The 21,878-nt window shown below is 40.6% G+C and overlaps 1 protein-coding gene across 14 annotated transcripts in view; it reads left to right on the top strand.

Annotated features, from left to right (window-relative positions):
- PWWP2A (PWWP domain containing 2A) overlaps positions 1-21,878 on the top strand; it is a 64,917-nt gene that overhangs the window by 23,678 nt on the left and 19,361 nt on the right. For 3 of the 14 annotated variants that reach the window (XR_010587693.2, XM_065547028.1, XM_065547030.1), the window contains exons 2-3: positions 6,713-7,677; positions 20,233-20,352. Coding sequence is in view for 7 of the 14 variants with exons in the window: in XM_065547028.1 (XP_065403100.1) it covers positions 6,713-7,677; positions 20,233-20,352 (1,085 nt within the window). In the remaining 7 variants the exon portion in view is untranslated. Of the gene's footprint in view, positions 1-6,712; positions 9,367-11,108; positions 11,216-20,232; positions 20,353-21,878 lie in introns of those variants that run through there. The other 11 variants (XR_012414322.1, XM_065547029.1, XM_065547031.1 and 8 more) reach the window with 7 other exon arrangements.

Genomic DNA, 21,878 nt, shown 5'->3' with positions numbered 1-21,878 from the left:
CTCCTGACCTTGTGATCCGCCCGTCTCAGCCTCCCAAAGTGCTGGGATTACAGGCTTGAGCCACTGTGCCCGGCTGTAAAATTTTCTTTTGCATTTAGCTGTTTCATTTTTTTCTCAGGTTAAACTTTGACATCGTAACCAGTCTTACAAAGAGATGAAATATGAACCACAAGAAGCTTGCTTCAGTTTTACCTCTTCTGTGATTTAGTCTGCTGCTGTTTGTAAGGCAAGGTAGTTTCTAAAATCATTGGCTCAAAATAAAAAGTGAATCTGGGTATTATTTTTTTTTTTTTTTTTCCTTTTTCTGTAGAGATACCATCTGGATATGTTGACCAGGCTGGTCTTGAACTCCTGACCTGAGGCTATCCTCCTGTCTTGGCCTCCCAAAGTGCAGGCATGAGCCACCATTCCTGCTCATGGCCTTTTTTTGTTTTGTTTTTGAGACAGGGTCTCTGTCACCCAGGCTGGAGTGCAGTGGTGCAATCATGGCTCAAGCGATTCTCCCACCCCAGCCTCCCAAGTAGCTGTGACTGCAGGCATGTGCCACCATGCCTAGCTAATTTTTATTTATTTTTATTATTATTTTGAGAATGGAGTCTCTGTCGCCCAGGCTAGAGTGCATGCAGTGGTGCGATATTTTGACTCACTGCAGCCACTGTCTCCCAGGGCTGTTCTCCTGCCTCAGCCTCCCCAGTAGCTGGGACTATAGGTGTGCACCACCATGCCTTGCTCATTTTTGTATTTTTAGTAGAGATAGGGTTTCACCATGTTAGCCGGGCTGGTCTTGAACTCCTGACCTCAGGTGATCCGCCTGTCTTGGCCTCCCAAAGTGCTGTGATTACAGGTGTGAGCCACTGTGCCCGGCAACGCAAAGTAACTATTAAACCCTAGTGTTCTTCCCCCCTAAAATTTTGACACTGGCCAGGTGCAGTGGCTCACGCCTGTAATCCTAATACTTTGGGAGGCCAAGGAGGGCCGATCAGTTGAGGCCAAGAGTTTGAGACCAGCCTGGCCAACATGGCGAAACTCCATCTCTACTAAAAATACAAAAGTTAGCTGGGCATGGTGGCACACACCCACTTGGGAGGCCAAGGCATGAGAATTGCTTAAACCCAGGAGGGGGAGGTTGTGGTGAGCTGAAATCAGGCCTCTGCGCTCTAGCCTGGGTGACAGAGTGAGACTCTGTCTCCGAAAAAAAAACCAAAAAAACACTGTTTTTTTGGCACTTATTCCTAAATTATTAAGAAGATATTTACTTTAAAAGAATTTTGAGTGGCCGGGCGCGGTGGCTCAAGCCTGTAATCCCAGCACTTTGGGAGGCCGAGACGGGCGGATCACGAGGTCAGGAGATCGAGAGACGATCCCGGCTAACACGGTGAAACCCCGTCTCTACTAAAAAATACAAAAAAATAGCCGGGCGAGGTGGCGGGCGCCTGTAGTCCCAGCTACTCGGGAGGCTGAGGCAGGAGAATGGCGTAAACCCGGGAGGCGGAGCTTGCAGTGAGCTGAGATCCGGCCACTGCACTCCAGCCTGGGCGACAGAGCAAGACTCCGTCTCAAAAAAAAAAAAAAAAAAAAAAGAATTTTGAGGCCGACTGTGGTGGCTCACACCTCTAATCCCAGCACTATGGAAGGCAGGCTGATTGAGCCCAGGAGTTCAAGACTAACTCTGGACAACATAGGGAGACCGCTTCTCTATTAAATTAAAAATAATTTTTTTTGTTGAATAACATTCACAGAAAGTTTTATTTTCAAAGAATTACAGATTTGCAGACAGTTGCAATATTTTTAATTAAGCCATAATACCTGAATTGTTTTACTTTAGAATCTTTGGGTAGTAGTTAAAGACTGAAAGTGGATAAGGGTTAGGAGTCACTAATACATTAACACATGCCTTTATGCTGTACAAAGTGGGTAGAGGATCTTATTACTCAACTTTTTGGGAGTATTTGTAGCAAGTTCTTTTGGAAAACTTAAAGGATACCAGTCAGCCTTTCACCTAAACACTTACTCAATAAAATCTTGGTGAGAATTCACATGAGACATAAATGTCTTCCCTTAGGAAAAGCTAAAGCCAAGGTGCTTGCTAAAATACCAGATCCCAGTTCCACTGTAGGAAAGTTTTATGATTTATGTTTTGGGCAGGGCTTAGGAATTTCCACTGCAAACACTCCGAGGAGTTGTGATGTATTTTTTCTCAGATTGTACTTGAGGAATTAGGGTTTTATTTTTATTTTTATTTTTTATTTTTTTTTGAGATGGAGTCTTGCCCTGTCACCCAGGCTGGAGTGCTGGAGTGCAGTGGCATGATCTCGGCTCACTGCAACCTCAGCCTTCCCCCGAGTAGCTGGGATTACAGGCGTGCACCACCACGCCTGGCTGATTTTTGTATTTTTAGTAGAGATAGGGTTTCACCATGTTGGTCAGGCTGGGAGAAATTAGGGTTTTTAAGGGACCATAGTTTTGTTTCTGCTTTATATTCTTATCCATATATCCTTATATACATGAAACAGATTCATTGCAGTTACAGATATTTACTTCTACTTTTACACTCTGATTTTATTTTAATCATAGTGTGACCCCTGAAATTGATTTCAAAATTAGTGTCCCCATCCTTAGTTTGGTAACACTGCCTTAGGTATTATCTGTGTAAGGGCGACAGCAGGATTACTGAGATGAAGCGATCCCCATTTCTTCTTAAAGTGATTTATCTTTTTGGTCCTTTGAGGATGTTTTATTATTATTTAGATACATTTTTCTGCTTTGCTAGGCATTCACTACCCACACACAATTACCAGTTTTATTTCCCCTTTTCCCCCTTTTTGTAGTTTTCACTACAGTTTTCAGTCATCGTTATACAATTAGGTGCTTCTTCCCTATGTTATTAAAAGCGTTTAACACTTGGGTATTTTGTATGCTTATGTGGGAACAGCAAAGAAGAAAAACAATCCAGTTGCGAAATAGTAACATTCTTACTGAACTTCATAAAGATAAACATATCAGATTCCATTACTTGATATAAACAGCTGTAAAGTAATTGGCGGGCCATACTTGCATTGAGAGTATGAATTAAATATATGGGAAGGACCCTAAACTCTAGCAAAATTGGCTTGTTGCAGTGGCTCTCGCCTGTAATCCTAGCACTGTGGGAGGCTGAGGCTGGTGGATCACTTGAGGCCAGAAGTTCAAAACCAGCCCGGCCAACATGGTGAAACCCCATCTACTAAAAATAAAAAAATTAGCCTGGTGTGATGGCATGCGCCTGTAATCCTAGCTACTCAAGTGGCTGAGACATGAGAACAGCTTGAACCCAGGAGGCGGAGGTTGCAGTGAGCTGAGGTTGCGCCACTGCACTCCAGCCTGGGCGACAGTGAGAGTCTGTCTCAAAAAAACAAAACAACCCCCCCCACCAAAGAAACCTCTAGTAAATTATTAGGTGTTTTTTGTTTTTGTATTTGTTTTATTTCTTTTTATTTTATTTGAGACGGAGTCTCTCTCTGTCTCCAGGCTGGAGTACAGTGGTGTGATCTCGGCTCACTGCGACCTCCGCCTCCCAGGTTCAAGCAGTTCTCCCAAGTAGTTGGGACTACAGGTGCGTGCCATCACACCCAGCTCATTTTTGTATTTTTAGTAGAGACGGGTTTTCACCATGTTGGCCAGGCTGGTCTCGAACTCCTGACCTCAGGCCTCCCAAAGTGTTGGGATTACAGGCGTGAGTCACTGACCCTGGCCTTTTTTTTTTTTTTTTTTTTTTTTTTTGAGACAAAGTCTTACTCAGTTGCTCAAGCTGGAGTGCAATAGCGCGAACATTGCCCACTGAAGCCCTGACCTCCCGGGCTCAAGCAATCCTCCCACCTCAGCCTCCCAAGTAGCTGGGATCACAGGTACACACCCCCATACCAGGCTAATTTTTCTATTTGTAGAGACATGGAGTCTTCCTGTGTTGCCCAGGCTGGTCTGAAACTCCTGGACTCAAGCAATTTGCCCACCTCACCCTCTCAAAGTGTTAGGATTACAGACGTGAGCCACTGCATCAGGCTTTAGGTTATTAGTTTGAAAATAAGATTAAATCACTTACATGAAGCAAATTAAATAAAGTAAATTTTAGCCAAGGAAAATGGCTGCCGTGTATTGACTTACTGATCTTTATCTGAATCCTTTAAGGTCAGAAATAGTGTTTTATTTTACACATGCAAAAATGAGTTTAGAGGATACAAACAGTTGATAAAGATAGCTGTGAAAATTCACCTCAAACATTAAGGTAAGTATGGTTTAGTTAGTCCTAATAAAAGGAAGGGAGCTGGATATGGTGGCAGGTGCCTGTAGTTCCAGCTACTCGGGAGGCTGAGGTGAGAGGATTGCTTGAGTTCAAGAGGTTGATGCTGCAGTGATCCATGATTGCACCACTGCATTCCAGCCTGAGTGATAGAGTGAGACTCTGTCTCTATAAAAAAATTTTATAAATCAATAAGAGGAAGGGCACTTCTCTTCATTCAGCTATTGAAACATCATGTGAATGTGTGATGGAGGCAAAATGATGCCTTCTTATGAGTTAGAAAATGTTATTGTTAATGTAAGTAGTGGTATTACATCAAATAAGTCACATTGTTTATGTTGGTTCTACATTAAAACACAAGAAGCACCTCTTTTGTCCTGTCATCTTTTGAAAAAGTGGTTAATGAGCTCCTGTGTACTGTGTAAGAAAGCGTTAAATGCTTAAAGTTACTTTGAGTTAAGTAAGGAAGCAAACACTTGGTTACCAGAAGTTAGAATGGAGAAAGCAGCTTTCTGTGCAGTCTGATACAATAGGAGGGTACCTTTCCTTTTTGGACTAGCCGAGACCTAATCTTTTCCTACCGTAGGTAAAAAAGCCTTTCCTTTTTATGTTTTGTAAGTATTTGCTGTAAGTTATTGGTTTGTGGTAGCCAAGCTAACAAAGACTTTGGGGAAAAAAGTATTCAGGTGCTAGAATAGTATCTGGTGTATGCTGGCTCTTTGTAAATCCTGCCCGCGTTTAGGTTTGTCCGCAGCTGTTAGTACCTAATATCAGGAGTTCTTCCTAGCAAAGGTATTCTGAACCTTTTTGGGAGCATAAGGACATTTCCGGCTGGACACGGTGGCTCACATCTGTAATCCCAGCACTTTGGGAGGCTGAGGCGGGCAGACTGCTTGAGCTCAGTCATTCAAGACTGGCCTGGACAACATAGTGAAACCCTGTCTCTACAAAAAATACTAAAATTAGCCAGTCATGGTGACATGTGTCTGTGGTCCCAGCTACATGGGAGGCTGAGATGGGAGGATTGCTTGAGCCTAGGAGGTCGAGGCTGCAGTGAGCTGTGATTGTACCACTGCGCTGCACCCTGGATGACCGAGTGAGATCCTGTCTTTTTTTTTTTTTTTTTTTTTTTAACATTTTGGAGAATCTGGACACTGAAGATTTGTAATGTAGAAAAACAGACATATTTAACATTGGCATCTAGTTTTGTAGGTTCCGCGTGACTGACTACCCGAAGCCAATCTTTGGGTTTAGGTCTAAGCTCTTTGCCTTACAGGACTGGCATTACAGTTGTATTGTATTAGATACTGTTGGAATCAAATAGTGCATACAGTCAACATGCTAACATATATGCTGAAATTATTTGGTAGCGTGATTTGATTTTATGTGAAGAAAACTTAGTATAGCAAGTTTATTTTAAGGTTTATTTTAAGGATCAGGTTCTTGGTATTCAGCCCAGGCACGTTAAAACACTGTTATTTCTAACTCTATCAAATAAGGTTATTAAAAACTGAGAATTTTAAAGATTTGTATTAGGTACTGTGGTGTGCAAACAGGGTCTGGACCCGTAACAGTTTTCAAATCAGTTTAATGGGTCTGACTAGCCTTAAAACAAATGAAGTAGACCAGAGTAGAAAAGAAATTATGTATCACAAAATACACAGTTAAGTACTTGGTGAAACTTTTGCTTAAGTTTGTGTATTTATGTATATATGGATGCATGTATACATTCATAAGTGTTTTTATTGGATTGCAGTGCAAATATATTTCTTAATATGAGATGATTTAAAAAGTTAGAAAGCCACAGCTCTGTAACTGTTTGCTTCGGAAGTAGTTTGAGTATCTGAGTTCTTGATATTTTTGTGTTTTGGGAGACAGAATAGGTAACTAGTTAGGATGCAAGAGTAGAAGAGCAACTTTCTTTGAATCTTCAGTGATTAACCAATAAAGTTGAGATGGGATTTTACTCATTAAATAGCTTTGGATAGTTAAGGCTGAATTTGCTTTGTGGAAGTTCTGAAAGCTGTTATAACCAGAGGAAGAAATGTATGTGTGTTTCACAAAAGTTGTAGTTGCATTTACTGAAAATGTTGTATATGGTTCAGTGAATGAAATATATGTGATGCTTAACATAAAGCTGTCTGAGAAAACATTCTTTCTGATTCAGTACTGGAAATACCTATTTTAAGTATAGTCAACTATTCTTGCATTGCTTAGGGCAGCTGTTTGTTTTTACCAAAAATGTAGGACCTAAAGAAATGAAGGTCTCTGGACTTTTGGGGGAAGAGATAGTAGATTTTTGTGTTCTTGTCTTTTAATATGAAGTAGTTTTCGGGAAAGGTTATGTAAGTAAGCATCAGGTGTTGTTTACGTTTAAGAAATTGAATTATAGATGTTAACTTAATGTCTTCTTTTTTTCTTCCATTTCTTTCAAAGGTTTGGGCCCCATGGTATCCCTGTGACAGTATTTCCCAAAAGGGAATATAAGGATAAACCAGAAGCCATGCAGCTCCAAAGTAATACATTCCAAGAAGGGACAGAAGTCAAGTGTGAAGCAAATGGTGCTGTTCCTGATGACCCTTCTCCTGTCCCGCATCCCGAGCTGAGTTTGGCTGAAAGCCTGTGGACTTCCAAACCACCACCTCTCTTCCATGAAGGAGCACCTTATCCTCCCCCTTTGTTTATCAGGGACACATATAACCAATCAATACCTCAGCCACCTCCTCGGAAAATTAAGCGACCCAAACGAAAAATGTACAGGGAAGAACCCACTTCAATAATGAATGCTATTAAACTACGACCCAGGCAAGTTCTGTGTGATAAATGTAAAAACAGTGTTGTTGCTGAAAAAAAGGAAATTAGAAAAGGTAGTAGTGCAAGTGACTCTTCTAAATATGAAGATAAAAAACGGAGAAATGAAAGTGTAACTACTGTGAACAAAAAACTGAAAACTGACCATAAAGTGGATGGGAAAAACCAAAATGAAAGCCAGAAAAGAAATGCTGTGGTTAAGGTTTCAAATATTGCTCACAGCAGAGGCAGAGTCGTAAAAGTTTCTGCTCAGGCAAATACATCAAAAGCTCAGTTAAGTACTAAAAAAGTTCTCCAGAGTAAGAACATGGATCATGTGAAAGCTCGGGAAGTGTTAAAAATTGCCAAAGAAAAGGCACAAAAGAAGCAAAATGAAACCTCTACTTCCAAAAATGCACATTCAAAAGTCCATTTCACACGTCGATATCAGAATCCTAGCTCAGGTTCCCTTCCACCCCGGGTTCGTTTAAAACCACAGAGGTACAGGAATGAAGAAAATGACTCTTCTCTGAAGACAGGACTTGAGAAAATGCGGAGTGGCAAGATGGCACCCAAGCCCCAGTCTCGCTGCACCTCTACCCGCTCAGCAGGTGAGGCCCCTTCAGAAAATCAGAGTCCCTCAAAAGGCCCTGAAGAGGCCAGCAGTGAGGTTCAGGACACAAATGAAGTGCATGTGCCTGGTGAGCAGGATGAACCACAGACATTGGGCAAAAAGGGCAGCAAAAACAATATCTCTGTTTATATGACCCTAAATCAAAAGAAATCTGACTCCTCCAGTGCTTCAGTGTGTAGCATTGATAGCACAGATGATTTGAAATCTTCCAACTCTGAGTGTAGTTCTTCTGAAAGCTTTGATTTTCCTCCAGGCAGTATGCATGCACCTTCCACCTCCTCCACTTCCTCCTCTTCAAAGGAAGAGAAAAAGCTCAGTAATTCCTTGAAAATGAAAGTCTTTTCCAAAAACGTCTCTAAATGCGTCACACCAGATGGCAGGACCATATGTGTAGGGGACATTGTTTGGGCCAAGATATATGGCTTCCCTTGGTGGCCAGCCCGTATTCTTACTATAACTGTGAGCCGGAAAGATAACGGCCTTTTAGTCCGACAGGAGGCCCGTATTTCATGGTTTGGGTCTCCAACAACATCTTTCCTTGCTCTTTCACAACTCTCCCCCTTTTTAGAAAACTTCCAGTCACGCTTTAATAAGAAGAGAAAGGGCCTGTATCGCAAGGCTATCACAGAGGCAGCTAAGGCTGCCAAGCAGCTGACCCCCGAAGTGCGGGCTTTGTTGACACAGTTTGAAACGTGAACATGGACAGTAAGGTAGGCAAGACCATTGGAAGTCACCACAGATTTTCTAGTCTAGTTAGGAATAATTTCTACGAAATAGCTTGGCCGGATTGGAGAGAGAAGTTGCACTCAGTTGGCTGGCTTTTTAATACTTACCTTATAGCCATTTTTAGACTGAGAAGCTTAAACTGAACATATAATCAAATTTTGTGTTAAGGAAATGAGATTTTAGCAGTATTTTTCAGTTTTGAAGTTCAAAACCATCCCAAGGCATAGGAGCCATAGCCTCAACTGAAATTGAATTTTTGTAGGGACTGTTAATTGCCATTTGTACCTAATACTGTATATATACACATATATATACATATATATATGAAATATAGCCTGTCACTGTGTGACACAGGTTGCATATTTGGGATTGCAGTAAGGGCTTGGTGAGCTGGGGGAATAGTGTGGATATTTAATGACTACTTGTTTTTTAAATAATGGACACTTAGCCTTATGCGCATAATGGTGTAAAAGTTAGGTGGTTAGGTGTTTGATAAACAGATGCTTGCTATTCAGTTACAGACTGGGGAAATAGCCCAGTGTTGGGATTAAAACTGTCAAGACTGGATAGGTGTTAGTCATCACTGTCTTTCGTCTGGTGGGGATTTAATAAATACTTTCAAGCTTCTGGTTTGGGAGTTTAGATAGGTTTGATTTTGGATTTGTAAATAGTTGATTGCTAAATTTGGTCAGATTTCTCCTGACTGGCTGTTCCTAAATTCTTAGGATATGTCTCAGTAAAATTACACTTTGTGAATTAATTGTCATATGTGTAATTGTTGCATTTTGGATGTACCTAATTTGATAATTAAAACAAAATAATTTCCGTTTAAGGTATCTGTTTGCAGGTCAGAAAATGAGAAAATGTAATTGTGTAATGCTTTGAAATGTAAAAAAAAAAAAAAACAAAAAAAACCTAAATAAAATCAACTAAATCCAAATTATTTGTGTGTGTTTCTCAAAAAGCTTTGAAAAATTTCAAGATGGTAGAAAATTATTCTTTGTAAGAGTGTTTAGAAGAGATGAAAAAATCAAACTTTTATTTTGCTATTTGCCCTATCAGGGAGTATATTATCTGAGATAAGAAAACTTCAAATAATGAGAGATGAATCAGTATATTCTCAAAATAAGATTTTATAGTATAGAGGTTTGATAATGCTTTTAGATTTGATACCTCCTTCCTGCCAATTTCTCATAAATGTGTGAATTTTAATTTTTAGCCTTAATATTTCATCACATGCTTCCTTTTTTTACATTTGGGTAATTACAACCGGTCTCTTCTGTTTGGTTTTCTGCCTCATATATCACTGCTTTTGGGGCTAGTAACTTAGCTTACTATTTTTCTACATGGTCCATCTGTCCCTAAGATTTGATTTCTTATTTTCCATTTTTAGCTTTGTATTAGTAGTGAGAAATATATCTGATTTGCTGTGGAGGCAAGTTTATCTCAAGATTTTTAAAGTTGCTTTCATACGTTTTGTGTCTTAACAACTTTTGGATATCTAATTTCAATACTTTTAGAAATTTAAAAGTGTTAGCAGTTTTTGTGGATTTCTAAATCCAATTTGAAATAGTTATGGAACGCATAATGAAAAGATTAATGGAGGTTGAAAATCAATAGTCTTGTCAGCTTTCTTAAGGTAATGAACTGGTTACGAATTTCTGCAAAAGCAAGTGGAATTTCTTCTGGGGAACTCAATGCTTTTTGATTATTATGAACACACAATTTAAAAACATGTTTCACTTGAGTAGAACATATTCTTTCCTGCAAACAGAAACAACTATACTTAAAAAAAAAAATTCTTTGATTGAAATTCACAGTGTGGTTGAGAAGTTATAAGGAACTATCCTAAAAGATTTTCCAAGTATTTGTTTCAGATTAATGAACTTGTTAATTCAGGTGTTTTTAAAAGTTTGAAATCTAAAGTTCAGAAAGACTTAAAAATCACCAAAACATGTAATTCCAAGGCTGTGTGTAATGATCCGGGTGAGTTTTATCTTAACAGTGGTTTGAAGTGGACATTACTAATATGGTCAAGTGCTTGGTAAATGTGCTCTTGTGGCATAAACCAAATTTGATTTGTTTCAGAAGCCATGGGGAAAGAGAAGAAAGGAAAAAAAAATCATGATTGTTGAATATAAAATAACATTCAGTTTTGTAGAACACACCTTTGAGGAAAAGGTTGAGCATATCACAAATGATATTATGCCAAATGACCCCTTTGCTTTAAACTGGCAGTCTGGCATATTTCATTTGTAGTTTCATTAGGGGAGCAAGTTTTAAAGAATCTCTCTAATCTTAAATGTGTATTCTAAACTCTAATAGCTGAATATTAAAAACTTTTGTTCCAATGGAAATGTCTTAGATACATTTGTCCAGTATCTACTGCAGATGGAGATATAGTTGGGTAGTTACAGCCACTTTATATTTCTCTTTGAAATGATAAAAGGCACTTATTCTTGATATGGAGATAACAGAAGTGGGTATTTTTTTTCCCTTTGCAGTGGGAGTAAACTGGCTTAGACCAAATCTGCGGCTTAAGTAACGGTCGTGGCTAAAACAAAGGATTGGCAAGGGGAGAAACCAAGTGAAGGAAGAGTTGTGAAAGCTAAGAATGTCTTTATTTCTGGAAATTCTCAGAAATGTAAAGCATCAGAGTATTTTTCCCTTTTTACTTTCTAGAATTTATAGACCAGGAAGCTGACTAATCATTTGGAAGGAACATCCATTCAACTCTCATTTACAGATGTGGAACCAAAGACCACAAACAATTATCTGTGAGAGGCCAGGTGCGGTGGCTCATTCCCATATTCCTTGAAGTTTGGAAGGCCAAGGTGGGATGATTGCTTGAGGCCCGGAGTTGGAGACCAGTCTGGACAACATAGACCCCTGTCCCCCCTGCCATCTCTGCAGAAAAATAAAAACTTAGCCCGGCATGGTGGTGCACACCTATAGTCCCAGCTATTCGCCTGTATCCTAGCTACTTGGGAGGCTAAGATGGCTTGAGCTCAGGAGTTGGAGGCTGCAGTGAGCTATGATCACACCACTGCACTCTGGTCTAGGCAAGAGTGAGACCCTGTCTCTGAAAAAAACCCTATACATCAGTGAGGTAGAGAAAGTGGGATTCACTAGTCTGAAGCCTTTTTGTATGACTTGGTGGTGTGTCCCCAGATGGTTTTGATGGGGAAGAAATCTGTAAATAGTAACTGTAGATTGGTACTAAGTTGAAAAAGCAGGAATTTTGATGTGATAACAGACTGGAGGCAAAGAACAGGGAACTGATACTAAAATCAACTAAATGAATATATCTTCATTAGTGAGCCAGAGTATCTAAATTGCAAAATATTAAATTGAGTTACACTCCTATTTAAGCAGGTTGTACTTTTCTAAAAATTGGTTATGTTGAAAAGGTCACAAGTCTGTAGAATAACTGAATTGGGAATTGGAAATACCTTAAGTCTGTAATTTGTATCTAAAATTAGGTTTTCCCTTTGAAGTTGGGAATTTTCTATGGTCTGTGCTGCATGCTTTCACTTTTATTAGTACTTACAGCTGAAGAGATGGGCAGATGTCTAGAAAAATTAATGTTTTGATTCAGGAATTTGTGCCTAGTGATGGCCTCCAATAGGGAATTTTTCAGAGAGAATGAAGACTCATTTTCTAAGTTGAGGCAAATGTAGTTTTTGTTTTGGTATTGTTCTTATATTACAGCTATTAAAACAATCTCTTAAAAAATGCCAGATATGGCCAGGCACGGTGGCTCATGCTTGTAATCCCAGCACTTTGGGAGGCTGAGGCAGGTGGATCACCTGAGGTCAGGAGTTCAAGACTAGCCTGGCCAACATGGCAAAACCCTGTCTCTACTAAACCCCGTCTCTACTAAAAACACAAAAATTAGCTGCGCGTGGTGGCATATGCCTGTAATCCCAGCTACTTGGGAGGCTGAGTCAGGAGAATTGCTTGAACCCAGGAGGCGGAGGTTGCACTCCAGCCTGGGTGACAGAGTGAGACTCTGTCTCAAAAAACAAAACAAAAAACATGCTGGATGTAAGGGAATTCAGAAACAGGATGCCATGCCAATTTCCAGGAGAAAATAAAACGGCGAGGGTGCATTAGTTACTTTTACCTGGTTCTGATTTAGTTAATAGGCCCTTCATATTCCAGATATACAGTTTGTGTAGATTTACTGTATTCCTTCATTCAACAAATGAACAGGATTAAAAAATGAAAGCATTAGCTAATAGTAATATGCTTTGTTGTGCCATTTTCAATGAAGGAATAGGAAGTTTAAAGTCACAGTGATATAGCTGATCTGTGTATTTTTAGTTTTCCAGGGTATTTTGGTGTCATTACTATGGATAATTGACACTAACATAAGATAAACAACTCTGTCTTATCTTTACTCAAGTAAGAAACCTAACATTTGGCCGGGCGCGGTGGCTCAAGCCTGTAATCCCAGCACTTTGGGAGGCCGAGACGGGTGGATCACGAGGTCAGGAGATCGAGACCATCCTGGCTAACACGGTGAAACCCCGTCTCTGCTAAAAAATACAAAAAACTAGCCGGGCGAGATGGCGGGCGCCTCTAGTCCCAGCTACTCGGGAGGCTGAGGCAGGAGAATGGTGTAAACCCCGGAGGCGGAGCTTGCAGTGAGCTGAGATCCGGCCACTGCACTCCAGCCCGGGCGACACAGCGAGACTCCGTCTCAAAAAAAAAAAAAAAAAAAAGAAACCTAACATTTATAGGTCCAAACAGGTTTTTTTTTTTGCCTTTCCTTGTGGCATTGTGTGGAAATCACTTTCTCCTTGTTATATTAATGGAGCACTGTGATCTTTTTGTGTGGTATTTGAAAAATTGTGGTTAAATAGATGTAAAATTTATCATCTTAATCATTTTTAATTATACAGTTCTATGGCATTAAATACATTCACAATGTTGTTCAACCATCACCACCTTCCATCTGTAATTTGGTTTTGATAGAAATCTTTTAAATTTGGGATGGCATTTTCTAGAAGGTGTTGGAAATTAAGTTATAAGAGTGTTTTTCTTGGTCAGTGGTGTGATTGGAATATGCTGCTGGCATTGCCCCACTTCCAGGATTCCTTCCTGATCAATCTGTAGTCCTATACAAGGAAATGACTGTAGCTTACAGTGCTAATTGGTGCCCCCCCCAACTTTTTTTCTTGAGATAGGGTCGCACTCTGTCGCCCAGGCTGGAATGCAGTTGCGAGATCACAGCCTTGACTTCCTGGGGTCACGCAGTTCTCCCACCTCAAGTCCCCTACCCCCACCATAGCTGGGACTACAGGTGCGTGTCACCATGCCCAGCTAATTTTAAAAAAATGTTTAGTAGAGACAAAGTCTCCCTTTGTTGCCCTGGCTGGTCTCAAACTCCTGGGCTCAAGTGATTCTCTCGTCTTGGCCCCCAACAAAGAAAGTGCTGGGATTATAGGCATGCGCCACCGTGCTCGGCCAGTGTCTCCATTTTTAAGAACTGTAACTGCCAAAATTTTAGGTGAATTAGTGTGACTGTACTTACCGAGTAGTTAGTTGGTTTTGGTTAAAACTGTTCCCTTCCAGTAATGTAAACTTTTATATCAAGGCATATTTGTTTTCCATTAACTTTACTGACATAAAAAGTGGAAAAAGCAAGTAAATTTCAAAAAAATGGTATACATATTATTAAAATATGGCAAAAAGTGTGATGGTATATAAAACTTGGAAAGTAGTTTAATTCCATTACTAATTTAAATGATTTCCATATTCAAAATTGACAAAAAAATTATTTATGAGGCTGAACATGGTGGCTCATGCCTATAGTCCCAGCTACTCCAGAGGCTGAGGCAGGAAGATGGGGTTCCACCATGTTGGCCAAGCTGGTCTCAACTCCTGCCTTCAGGTGATCTGCCTGCCTTGGCCTCCCAAAGTGCTGAGATTATAGGTGTGAGCCGTTGTGCCCAGCCCATAAAGCTTTGATGTTGAAAACAGACCAATTGCAAACTCAGTTTAAAGGTGAATTAAATATATATATATTTATATATTTTGAGACAAGGTCTCACTCTCGCCCAAGCTAGACTGTAGGGTATAATCATGACTCACTGCAGCCTCGACCTCCTAGGCTCAGGTGATCCTCCTACCTCAGCCTCTTAGCTGGGGCCACAGACACATACCATCACACCTGACTAATTTTAAAAAATTATTTGTAGACACAGGGTCTCACTATGTTGCCCAGGCTGGTCTTGAACTTCTGGGCTCAAACAGTAACTTCCGCCTTGGCCTCCCAAAGTGGTGGGTTTACAGGTATGAGCCACTGCACCCAGCTAAATATTGTTTCTTCACATTTCTGATATTCTGGCCAGGTGTGGTGGCTCACGTCTGTAATCCCAGCACTTTGGGAGGCTGAAGCGGGCGGATCATGAGGTCAGGAGTTCGAGACCAGCCTGGCCAACATGGTGAAACCCCGTCTCTATTAAAAATATAAAAATTGGCTGGGTGTGGTGGCGCGTGTCTATAATCCCAGCTACTCAGGAGGCTGAGGCAGGAGAACTGCTTGAACCTGACCTGGGAGGTGGAGCTTGCAGTGAGCCGAGATCATGCCATTGCACTCCAGCCTGGGCAACAAGAGTGAAACTGTCTAAAAAAAAAAAAAAGTTGAAAACAGTCATTATTTAAATATGGAAGTTTCTTTGTATCATAAGAATGTGACGGTTATAAAGGCTGGGTATGGTGGCCCACATCTGTAATCCCAGCACTTTGGGAGGCCGAGGCAGGCGGATCACCTGAGGTCAGGAGTTCGAGACCAGCCTGGCCAACATGGTCAAACACCATCTCTACTAAAAATACAAAAATGAGCTGGTGGCAGGTGCCTGTAGTCCCAGCTACTCGGGAGGCTGAGGCAGTAGAATGGCGTGAACCTAGTAGGCAAAGGTTGCAGTGAGCCAGGATCGCACCACTGCATTCCAGCATGGGTGACAGCGTGAGACTCCATCTCAAAAAAAAAAGAATGTGACATGTGACAGCCGGGCGTGGTGGCTCACGCCTGTTAATCCCAGCACTCTGGGAGGCCGAGGTAGGCAGATCACAAGGTGAGGAGTTCGAGATCAGCCTGACCAACGTGGTGAAACCCTGTCTCTACTAAAAATGCAAAAATTAGATGGGCGTGCTGGGGCGCACCTGTAATCCCAGCTACTAAGGAGGCTGAGGCGAGAGAATCGCTTGAACCCGGGAGGCAGAGGTTGCAGTGAGCCGAGATCGTGCCATTGCACTCCAACCTGAGTGACAGAGCGAGACTCCATCTCAAAAAAAAAAAAAAATGTTGGCAGTTACTTCCTTATACTGCCTGGAAATCTGAGTCTTAACCAGAAACCATCATTAAAACTTCTCATAATTTTTTCTATCCTGGTTGTCAGTATCTACAAGGAAAAGCCAAGTACTTCATAACTGAAGTGTTAGCCTGTTATGATCACACTTTTTTCCTCTTCTCAAATAAAAACCTTGTACTTATAATGCATATCAGGGGCAGAGTGCAGTGGCTCATGCCTGTAATCCTAGCACTTTGGGAGGCCAAAGCTGCTGGATCACCTGAGGTCAGGAGTTCAGGACCAGCCTGGCCAACATGGCGAAACCCTGTCTGTACTAAAAATACGAAAATCAGCCGAGCGTGGTAGCGGGTGCCTATAGTCCCAGCTACTCAGGAGGCTGAGGCAGGAGAATCACTTGAACCCAGGAGGCGGGGGTTGCAGTGAACCAAGATTGTGCCACTGCACTCCAGCCTGGGTAACAGAGCGAAACTCCATCTCAAAAAAAATAGAAATAAATAAAATGCATATCAGGTTTTAGCAAGGGCGGCTTGTTTTTCTTTTTCTTTTTTTTTTGTTTTTTTGTTTTTTACTATTTAAGGTAATTTTGTATTTAATTTAGTAATCTAAATCTCATTTAGATTCACTTAAAAGCTATTGAAAAAGCCTAGGAGTGTCAGGTAAAATATGATGGAATTTTTTTATTGCCTCAGAAAAATTTTTTGTAATGTGAGAATGTCATCGAGTTGAGTGTAAAAGATAGAAATGGATACTCAGGAGTATATATATATGACTTGCCAGTGATGCAGGTGAGTTTAAGCATTCATTAACATTTTTAGGACCAGGCGCCTTGGCTCATGCCTGTAATCCTAGCACTTTGGGAGACCGAGGCAGGAGGATCATTTGAGTCCAGGAGTTTGAGACCAGCATGTGCAACATGGTGAAACTCTGTCTCTACAAAAACGAAAAAATAAGGTGGGCTTGGTGGCACATGCCTGTAGTCCCAGCCACTTGGGAGGCTGAGGTGGGAGGACCACTTTAGCCTTAGAGGCTGAGGCTGCTGTTAGCCATGATTGTGCCACTGCACTCTAGCCTGGGCGACAGAGTGAGACCCTGTCTCAAAAAAAACACAAAAAAGATTTTTGCAACAGTAGTGATTAATAGCAGGCTTTTATTGAGCAAAAAACCATTCCCTTTCACTTTTCAGGCACATGGCTCAAAGTACAAGCTCTTGAGCCAGATTTGCTGGATTCAAAGCCTGACTTGGATCAGCCACTTACAAACTATGTGATCTTAGGCAGGTTACTCCCAATATCATCAACTGTGAAATAGGGAGAATAATAGTATCTCCTCATAAGGTAATTGTGAGAATTTAAAAGAATATTTAAAGCAATAAAAAAATGTCTTGCATGAGGCTGTGTAAATACTTGCTATCATTACTACCACTGCAATCACTTTGTGTTGCACAGTCAATTCTGGTAGCTTTTGATACTATCATTCTGCAGCGTACACTCGGTATAAATGAAAATATGTTATAACAATATTATTCGTACCTGAAAATTTCGAGAATCATAGTATGATTATTCACAAATCTCTGGAAGTAGCATGAACTCACTGGTTTTAATAGGCATTTGTAGAGGTTAACTGAATCGAAGGTCATGAAGATTATGGTTAAAGGAGACCTGTATTAACATATTTCAACTCTTGCCCCATTCATTTATTTAACACACAAATTTCAGTGATCTGGTACTCACTTTCCTATTCTACTCTCCCTTATGCCAAGCACAGGGCCTGGCATGGGGAGAAATGATTGTCTTCTTGTGAATGAATGATGAGCAATTCTGGTTCAGACATGTCCTAATGACCGATGACCATCTCAGATGCCCTGCACATCCCGAATCCTTTCCATGACACATGAGAAGTATCTGAGCTGGTAGGGCTCAATGTAGTGGAGGTCCTATTAGGAGAACTTCACAAATGTGCTAGAACTACAAAGCCACATTTGTCAGCTTTTGGGTAAATTAGCTGATTTGCATAGATGCTGTGTTTCCCTGGGACCATAGCATTTTACTGTTTTAATGTTTTGCAGTATGGTGAAAAAGGATTTGAACATTTTCATTTTTATTGCTGCTCGTATGATTGAGTAGATTGTCTCCTCTTTCTAGGAGGGAAATGCCACACATTCCAAGGCCTTGATCTGTGTGTGGTGTGGCCATATTTTCCCGAGGATAGTCATTTTTACCCATGGCTCATTTTGGGGATGTTCTTAATCACAAATCTGTCATCTCCCGCAACAGTTTAAGTTTTTAGCAAGGAATCTGGCTGGGAGTGGCACATCTTGGTGTGCGTCCTGGTATACTGGGAAGAAATACGTGCAGTTTGTCTAAAACTCCAGTAAAAGAGCTGGTTAGAAAAATAGCACTAAGATTAGAAAGCCAGAAGGGCTATTGTAAGAGGAGATACTGTTGATGCTTTTCCTGCTTGTTCATGTTGCATCATGCTTTACTGTATTAAGAAAATGCATTTGGAGTGTTCAGTGAGATAATAGGTACATGTCAATGCTCTTAAGATTTTAGTTTTTAATTGTGGGCTTTCTTTAAGAGCATAAGCTCTACTTGTTTCGTGCACACTAAGAGGGAGATTGAGGGTTACCCTGTTCTGATTTGCCCTGTTACAGTTCTGCTGCTTCCCAAGAATAGTTGCCATTGTTGCACTTAAACTTTTCTCTCAAAGGACAAAATAAGTAATTTCCGATGAAATTGCCGCCTTTTCATAGGTCTCTCCCTCCACTTACTGCGTCACAGCTGGGTCTCCTTGGCTCTTCCTAATGGATATCCTGTACTAGTGGTAAATTTCTAAAGAAAAGCCTCGAGGCCCTAAAAGCATTGAGGGGAAGATTATCTTAAACACTAGCACAAAAGACTCACAGGCCAGGCACTGTGGACCAGGGACTGGCTTGTTAATATTTTGGCATTTCAGGGGGTTGCAGGTGAGGAATTGCACAGGGAAAGATGAGATCATTCTTTGATACATCTTGACTCTCCTTGCTTAAAGTTGAAAAGGAGATTTAGAATGATTGCTGAAACCTAACAAGTTTTACTTGCAGAGGGAGAGGTTCAAAAGATAATTTCTTTATTGCACTCAGATTCCCTTATTGTGTGATTGCTGTTGGGTTATAGTTGATAGTATTTTAAGTTTTTCCATGAACAAAAGGATAAATACCTCATTATTAAATCTCACCTAAAAAATTATTTTCCCCTGAGCTAAAATTCAGAGGGAATTATTTTTCTAGATCAGTTGTATACAAAATCTTTTCGATGAGTCAGAAAAGCCTTTTATAAGGTTTTCATTATATACTGCTGCTTCTAATTTTAACTTAGGATTAAAAAAAACAATGATTATAAAGACTGGATGTTATCTAACTAATGATCCCAGAGTTGACTACATTGATGTGATAGGTGAATTGTTTTTATTTATAGTTAGGAAAGTAAGCAAACAAGCAAATATGTTTAAAAATTAGGCTTAAGATAGCAGTCCTTCATTTAAATTATGCTTAGTATTTGAAGTCTGTTTTGAAAGCTTAAGTGTCATAAAAAAGCTTATCTTGTTATAACTGTTATTTCAACGAGGTATTACCTCACACAGTAAATTTAGGTCCTGAATAGTATGCAAGTGTGGTTATTGGGATTAAAGCGGAAAGGGGTTCAGGCAGTGCTTGGTCATTTTGCTAAAAAGGGTCAAAAGAGGCTCGGTGTGGTGGCTCACGCCTATAATCCCAGCACTTTGGGAGGCCAAGGCGAGTGGATCACCTGAGGTCAGGAGTTTGAGACCAGGCTGGCTAAAATGATGAAACCCTATCTCTACTAAAAATATAAAAAAATTGCCAGGTGTAGTGGCGGGCGCCTATAATCACAGCTACTTGGAAGACTGAGGCAGGAGAATCGCTTGAACCTGGGAAGTGGAGGTTGCAGTGAGCCAAGATCACGCCACTGCACTCCAGCCTGGGTGACAAGAGCCAGACTCTGTCTCAAAAAAAAAAAAAAGTCATTGAGCTCATTAATTATATGGTGTGGACAGGGATGACAGGTTCAGCCTTATCTCTGAATACTGACTGAGAAGATCAGGACTTCTGCAGCACTAGGCTAATGTGAGATTAGTAAGACATTTTTGTTAGGAACACCCAGTGTGAGTTAGCATTTCCCCTTTCATTTGTAAGTTTGCTTGGAGGGCAGAATCTTGGTGTGCCCCATGGCATCTTGCTGCGGATTTGACTTGAGCCGGAGAGTGCCCTCTCTGGGCCAAGGCTGTTGTGTCTACACGGCTCTCAAGTCTGTTTTCATTTAGTACCAAAGCTTCTCTTTCTGTGAAGCCAGCACGTTATCCAGAATAAATTTGTTATGAAAATTCACCTGAATTTTGGTCTTATTTTAAAACTATTTTTGGTAAAATGGATGGATTAAAAAAACTCGAATGCTTTATTTTTGTTAACTTGGTTTTTTCTACCATAGGTCTCAACAAATGGCAGCTATTACATCAGACAGTGACGAGTCCTGCTGCTCCCTTACAGTGTCTGACAGACCACTGTGGATTCAGACTGGGAGCATTGAAGTTAACAGTGAAACGGGCAGGTCTGTCTGTTTTAAGCCCTGCCACAAAGTGAAGAGGGCATCATGTCATCACTTGATCATTCCTGAAGTAGATTAGGCTAGACTTAAAAGAATTCATTAGTTCTTTTTCTTTAGTTTTCATTGACCTTGGTAGCCGGTGTGCCTTGTGTAGGTGATAGTTTTAATGAATGAATATAACTTTCCATTGATACTACCTGCCATGCCAAAAAACAGGAGTCTCCTGTGAGCTTCCGTGAATTGAGAGCAGATTCTCTTAGGGTGGTAGAAGTTGGGTGTGACCTTGCAGAATTATGTCAAATAGCAACTGAGTCTCCATGGAAAGTCAAAAATACTGGATTTCTTTTATCTTTTCACTATCTCAGTCTTTGTCACTTTTATATTCATTAAACTTCTTAGTCATTACTTCTTAACTGTATATATATATATATATATAAGAATATATATATGAAAACATATATGTATATATATTCTTTGTGAGTTAGTCTCAAAACCATTATCATTTACATAAAGCAACTCAGAATTCCAGAGGATGGTAAAAGATAGTGCTGAAATATAGTCTATTTCTTTAAGTACATTTCTTTTTGGATAATGCCTAAAAGGCTTATTTTGGGCCCTTATAGGGTAGGAAAAGTTCAGGGATTTCTGTGTGTTTGCACTGCTTGGAAACTTACTACTTTTATTGCTTCCTTGAAGTGAGGCTGTTTAACCCTCTGGTGTTTGTACAGCTAGTGAAGAACTGTATAGTTGCATGGAAGCTGTAATTTGCAAACTGGGTCAGAATGGCAAATTTTGGATTAGAGATTGCAGCTGGGATTTTGGACACTTATCTGTGTAGCAGTGGTAGCCACCCTTAAGATGCGTATCTCTTGAGGGAATAGTGTTTTTTATTTTTCTGCACCTCTCATAGGAATAGTAAGATCTGCTTGAGTCCTTGCCTTTCCTGCCATAGATTTTAACTGAACTTGAACAGGCCTCACTAACATTGAAGCCAAATATTGAGAGTCATAAATAGAAGGAAATGGAATTGTACATGGGATTGGGTGTTTACCTTTTTTTCTTTCAGTTTATAAAATGGGAACATTTGCTTCCAAAGTTCTGTGTGAGCCTGAATCTATTAGTATTGCAATCATATTAGCACAGTATCTTAGTTTTAGAAAGTAAAAACTGAGCTGAATGTCAAATTTCTTTTTTTTTTTTTTTTTTTTTTTTTTTTTTGAGACGGAGTCTCGCTCTGTAGCCCAGGCTGGAGTGCAGTGGCCGGATCTCAGCTCACTGCAAGCTCCGCCTCCCGGGTTTACGCCATTCTCCTGTCTCAGCCTCCCGAGTAGCTGGGACTACAGGCGCCCACCACCTCGCCCGGCTAGTTTTTTTTGTAGTTTTTTTTTAGTAGGGACGGGGTTTCACCGTGTTAGCCAGGATAGTCTCCATCTCCTGACCTAGTGATCCGCCCGTCTCGGCCTCCCAAAGTGCTGGGATTACAGGCTTGAGCCACCGCGCCCGGCCAAGAATGTCAAATTTCAAAACAG

Source organism: Macaca fascicularis, chromosome 6 (genome assembly GCF_037993035.2).
Source record: "Macaca fascicularis isolate 582-1 chromosome 6, T2T-MFA8v1.1".
Classification (NCBI taxonomy): domain Eukaryota; kingdom Metazoa; phylum Chordata; class Mammalia; order Primates; family Cercopithecidae; genus Macaca; species Macaca fascicularis.
Note: the sequence above shows the minus strand (reverse complement) of the source record. Positions and strands in the feature narration are given on the sequence as shown.